This window comes from Camellia sinensis, chromosome 2 (assembly GCF_055761805.1).
Source record: "Camellia sinensis isolate YWXY chromosome 2, ASM5576180v1, whole genome shotgun sequence".
In the NCBI taxonomy this organism is placed as follows: domain Eukaryota; kingdom Viridiplantae; phylum Streptophyta; class Magnoliopsida; order Ericales; family Theaceae; genus Camellia; species Camellia sinensis.
The window spans coordinates 203158670-203164995 of NC_138962.1; the positions used below are offsets into that span (position 1 = coordinate 203158670).

Consider the following 6326-nt stretch of genomic DNA (forward strand, 5'->3'; position numbering starts at 1 on the left):
TAAACAAAAACCAGTTTATAAAATTTTTGTAAATATAAACTGAAAACGTAAACGTTACCAAGCAGACCCATAGATTTTTTTCTATTCTAGTTCTTAATTTTTCTCCACACAAAACACTTCTATTTATATACAAAATATATGTCCATTCACTTAGAGGAGACGCTCCTCTGGCATGCTACATCAGATCACGGGGGAGATACACGCTCCTCTTTTTGACTAATTTTTTAGACATCCAACCATTGGAGACAGACAAGTGGAGAAAACCACTGACACCAATCTCCTTTTCAAAATATGTAAGCTGGGGATTACAATTAATAGCCAAAATCACTTTCGATGAATAGGAAGAGTAAATTTTCAAAATAATTCTCCGTAAAAAACAAAGAATGAATAGTGCTTTTTCTAATAAAATATTTAAATGAATAGTAAAATCTCTTTAAATAATATTTATATCAGATTTGGAAGTATACACTTTTTAAAAAATTTTGTAATTGTTGTAGAGATTTTAATTACACTTTAATTAAAAAATAACTCACCACCCCCATGTGGGTATATCACCTTTGTCAAAAGGAGACAACCCATCAAATATATTAAAAGAAGACAACCAATCAATATCAAATTTATCAAAAGAATATAACAAATCAATATCAAATTTGTAAAATGGTTAATAGTGACTAGTTGGATTTTTCAAAACATGAACAATAAATTTTACAAAATATTTTGGTTATGTCATATATAGCGCAGTAACTTTCATTTTAATGATATTTAGCACAAATACACCATACATCATATATTTTGAACAGATAATATTTTGTGTAAAATAATATAAAATATGTATATTAAAAAATCACAACTTTGTAAATAATATTTTGACATCATTAAAATTAAATCATATGATTAATAAAGCAAAATGGAGTTATCATTTTATCAAAATATTTATTCTCATGTTTATTTGATTAAAAAAATAATGAAAATACATTATAAAGAATATCACCGTTGCAAAAGTTTCTATTTAAAAAATATGACTGTTAAAGTGTCCATTTGAAAAATATGATTTTTTCGAAAAAAAATAAGAATAATAATAAATAAGGAATATTTAATTTGAATGGAGAAAGAAATAGAGAGTTTGTTGGAGAATGACAAGAAAAATAAGTTAGCTAAAATAGAAAAGTATTTTTTAGCTACAATTTGACTAAACATTTAGCTACTTTGATAAAGATACTTTAATACATGGCCGCAAAAAGTAATCTGCAACTAAAAAAAGTCATTAGTCGACAAAAACAAGTATTTGGCAAATAAATTTTTGATCGTTGAACATATAACTACCGTGACTAAACCATTTGGTAGCTAAGAGAGTTAGTTGCCAAAGTACTATCTCTTACACTAAAAGCGTCAGTAGCCAAAAACATTGTTTTCAAGACTAAAACTTTAGCCATCAATTATATGAATTCACCAACCAATATTTTGATCACCAAATGTGAGTAACAATGTTTTGAAAATCGGACTGGACTAATCGGTTCAACGGTTGAATCGTCAACCGGTCTAAAGTTGGTCTGGGTGCTGTTCAACTAAACCAATTGAGCTTCCATTTTGCCAAATGACAAGCAAATTTGTGAAACTATGTTTTCTTGGGAGAGTTGAACACAAAACCACTTTGAAATAGTATGACAAATAACCACTATGCCTAGGGATGGCAATTTGAATCCGGCCCGACGGGGACCCTACCCCCGTTCCTAATTACAATGGTTTTTTTTCCAAAAAATACTCCCGACGGGCGGGGGATGGTGTTCAAAAAATGCATCCTCGATTAGTTTCAGGCCGAGGACGGGGATAGCTTTCACAGCCTCGTCCCGGCCTTGTCCCCACCCTGTTTTCCCCCCCGACGTAAAATTACCTTTATACCCCTCTATCCATTCATATATATATATATATATACCCCTTTTCTTTCTCAGATTTGGATCACTCTTTCTCTCTCTCTCTCTCTCTCTCTCTCTCTCTCTCTCTCACTCATATTCAAAACCCTAACCTTAAACCCACGTCGATCGAAACAGAGAATGAGTAAACCATAGAGATGGAGTCCCACAACCCAACCAACGAAGATGTCACCAGAGACGACGTCGTCCCACCGCCTCTGCCATTCAACGATGAGATTCGATCGCAGCTCATCTCCCCTACCTCTCTCACCCGTTGCTCCACTAACGCCTCTGCTATTCCACCACGCCTCCGTCATTCAACAACAAGAGTCGATCGCATCTCCTCTCCCCTCCCTCTCTCATCGCTGCTCCACCACCGCCTTTGTCATTCCACTACCACCTTACCATCGCAAATCTATCTTTCTCTTTCTCATCATTTATATTCTCTCTCTTTCTCTCTCTCTCTCTCTCTTTATTTTTTAAATCTGTTGTGTTGTTGTTGTTGTTGTTAAATCGTAGATCTGTTGTTGTTAAATCTGTTGTGTTGTTATTGTTGAATATTAAATCTGTGGTTGAATATCATGTTTGTGGCTAATTTTTTTTTTTTTTTTTTTGGCCGGGGAATTTTCAGGGTCGGGGAAACCCGATCCCGCTAGGGGCGCGTGGGGCGGGACGGTAATAGGTTTCTCGTCGGGGATTGGGGCCGGGGAGGGGGAAATTTCCACTGTCAGGGATCGGGGATGGGGAGTGTAATCCCCGGCCCCGCCCCAGCCCCAGCCCATTGCTATTCCTAACTATGCCACATTCAACTTTTGTTTAAATTTGGTAAATATATATCTATATTACATTTTCTTTCAAACATTACATGCAATTAATATATTTTACAAATAATAAATATAAATATATTTATGTAATTATAAATTTATCTCAAATTTAAAAATAATTTAAATAAATTTATCTTAGTTCTTAGGTTATTATTATATAAATTTTAATATATTTATAAAATAATTATGACATTACAATTTGATTCTGGTTTAACTTGATGGTTGAATTGATGACCCTTCCACCTGATCCATTTTCCGGTTCTCTTACCGGTCCGATTTTTAAAACATTGGTGAGTAGTGAAACACCGACTAACAAATTTAGTCACCAAAAGTATTAGATATTTTTTCTAGTCAATCACTTGGTTGCAAGTTTGTGAAATTTCAGAAGGCCTTGAATTTTTTTCCTTTACTACAAATTTTGGTCACCACATAATACAATAGTTATGCTAGCCATCAAAATGACGCTATTTTGATATTTGCGATCAAAATTCATTAATCGCTAAACATTTTTTGGCTCCAGTTTTTTTTTTTTTTCACGTTCCTGCTCCTAATTTTCACGACCAATATTTCAATTTAGTCACAAAACACAACATTTCTATGACTAAATCACATTAGTTGTGGAAAATAATTTTTTTTCCTACTACTCTTTTTTTTGTTGACAAATATGTGTTTTTCACGACTAAATAATATTTAGTTAGCAAAAGTGATCGTTTTGCTATTTGTGACCGAATTTTACCAGTCGCTAAAAGTTTTATGTCTCATGCTTTTTTACACTCTGCTTCGATTTTTTGCTAACAACAATACAAATTAGTCGTCAAAAAACATGATTTCTATGATTAAATCATGTTAATCATGGGGAAAAAAATTGGCTATCAAATTTCTTTAGTCAGTAAAAGTGGTCGGCAAAAGTGTGATTTCTTGCAGTGCGGATCTAATACAAAATTCGAACCTGTTTGTAAGAACAATCATATCTTTTATGATTGCACATTTTCCATGGAAATGATGCGACTCTTTCGAAAAGTCACCATAATCATTCAAAGAGTCACTAATTCACATATATAAACAAGCCCCATTGCATTCATTGGTTAATCTATTTCATCTTGTATTTCTTTCCTTTCGACACTTTGTCCTTTATGTAAAAGAATTCTACATATAGTAAGGTTCGCCATATTTGCAGTAGTAGTACTACTTCTGCAAGGTTCCGTCATTATATTTTGGGAGACGAACATCTGATAAAACTCGTGAGTACCGTAATGGGGGACGAATTTGTTTTAAGGATATTGTGTCTAACACAAGCCTCGATCAAATTATTTTGGGTTCCAAATTTACACAATCTATCTATAAATTTTTTATTTCTCTATATATGATTTGGTTTGATTTCACCCAAATAATTTATGTTGTTTTTAAATTATATTTTTTTATATATAATTTAGTAATATATTTGATACAATTATTTATGTAGTTCACACAGTACACATTAGAATTGTTCCATCAAATCTTTGTATACATTATAACAATCTTGAAATTGGTTGATTAGGGATAAAAGAAAAGCAAACAAAAGTAAACTATTACCTCCTAATTCACTTAGATAGTTTAATGAGGGAAATGGGGATAATTGAGGAGAAAATGAGATAATTTATAGCAACTTGTTGAACCACTCCAAAATTGTAGAGATTTGGACAAAAAAAATTTAATGAGAATTATAAATTATTAATTTTGTTTCTAATTTTTATTAAATGAATTTCATTTTTATCTCTTGCATATAAAACTTTTTTTTTCTTTCAATTTCTCTCGTCCACCTTTCTCAATCTAGAGGAAATGGACAGTACACATTTCTCTTCTATTCCCTTCTAGATTAACCCAACAAAAAAGTATCATCCTCATTTCCTTTTCTTTCTTTTGCTTTTTTTATATGCATACAACAAAAAAGTGTATAAAAATTTATACAAAATCTTTTTTTACCTCTTTGGGACAATTTGAAAACTTGCTAAAAAGTCAATTTTTTGATTTTTTAACTTTTTAACACGAAAAAATACAAACAAAATCATCTTTTTTTGGCTAAAAAAGTCACCAAAAACTAAAAAAAGTTAAAAAATTAATTTTTTATCAACATCTTAAAATACCACTTTATAATAAATCTCGAAACTGATATATATTGCCAGAAAAATTTAACTAATTTATTTCAAATGTGTACGTATAAGATTCATTATCTAAAAAAAAAAAAAAATTGTAGTAAAATTCATCACTATTTTTAAATTTAATAAATTGTATTTATACTCATGACATTTATTACATAAATTACATTAAAAATAAATGAAATTCAAATATGGACACATGATAATAATTGACATTAACATGACTATGTCACGTTTTGAATCTCATTATTTTTCCATGATCATAAAATTTACTTAAAAATTATTAAAAAAATAAATTACATAAATTATTTTTATAAAACTATTAAGGGTTGTTTGAGATGACCTAAATAAGGTCAAGTTTGGCTAAACTAAAAAAGTGCACTTATTTCATCTTTTTATCTTTTTTGGATTACATTAATCAACATCTCCTCTCTATTTTTTCTACACATAATACAAGAAAAGTCAAAAAGTGCACTTATTTAGTCTTTCCAAACTTAGCCTAAGTGTATTTTTTATCTTTTTACGAAAAAATATGTAAAAAAATAAAAAAATAATATAATAAAAAAATAAAATAAAATAAAAAGATGAATTATTTGTAACTGTCAAACTTGGCCTTACTCATTTATTTATTTAAGTACAAATATAAATAAGCATTTTGTTGTGTAATCTCATTTTCCTATTTCCCAAGCGGGCTGCTTTTCCACGAAGTCTCTTTTACGGAACCCTAGCCTAGCCTCTCTCTGTCTGTGTTCCAACCACTATCTTCGCCATTTTCTCTTTCTCAATTCAAGGTCTGTGCTTCACCATCACTTCTTACTCAGCAGCCCTAATACATACATATATATACATATAATCTTCATCACTCTTTGACCGATCACTTTGTTCTGTGATATAGTATATACAAAACTACTGAATTGGTTTTTTTTGCATTACAGACTGCAGAGATCGTTTCGATGGCCGGTGGATCAGATGCGGCCGTATCTACCTTATCGTGTGCTCAATGTGGCAAGCCTGCTCATCTTCAGTACGTAATCATTTTTTATTTTTATTTTTATACTTTGATTAGCTTCTCGGCAACTGTATTTTGAAAAAGAATCAAATTTTCATGCTTTTTTGTTTGTTTGTTTTTTTCGCAATAATTTACACATAATATCTATATCTGAATGCTTCATCTTCATATCTTTAGGCTGTGTGTGGTTGGAGGATTGATAAGAGAAATGGAAAATGAAAAAAGAAATGCAATCCCACTTTTTGTTTGGTTATAATGGAAAACACACAGGGAAAAGAAAATGAGAGGAAAATCCCACTTTTTATCTTTTGGGTTCACTTAGGCTCTTTTCTTTCTCCATTTCCCAACTCAACCAAACATAGTTTGGAATTTGAATCCTACCAATTCTTTCTCCTTTTCTTTCCATTTCCCTTTCCCTTTCCCTTTCCCTCTCCAGTTCCCTCATCAA

At 31.2% G+C, this 6326-nt stretch overlaps 1 protein-coding gene across 2 annotated transcripts in view; it reads left to right on the forward strand.

The window, feature by feature from the left end:
* Positions 1–5493: 5493 nt before the first annotated feature.
* Positions 5494–6326, forward strand: part of MAP1A (methionine aminopeptidase 1A) — a 14566-nt gene continuing 13733 nt past the window's right edge. The window contains exons 1-2 of one of the 2 annotated variants that reach the window (XR_014362352.1): positions 5494–5660; positions 5805–5893. Coding sequence is in view for 1 of the 2 variants with exons in the window: in XM_082916593.1 (XP_082772719.1) it covers positions 5823–5893 (71 nt within the window). In the remaining variant the exon portion in view is untranslated. The remainder of the gene's footprint in view (positions 5661–5804; positions 5894–6326) is intronic. The other variant, XM_082916593.1, reaches the window with a different exon arrangement.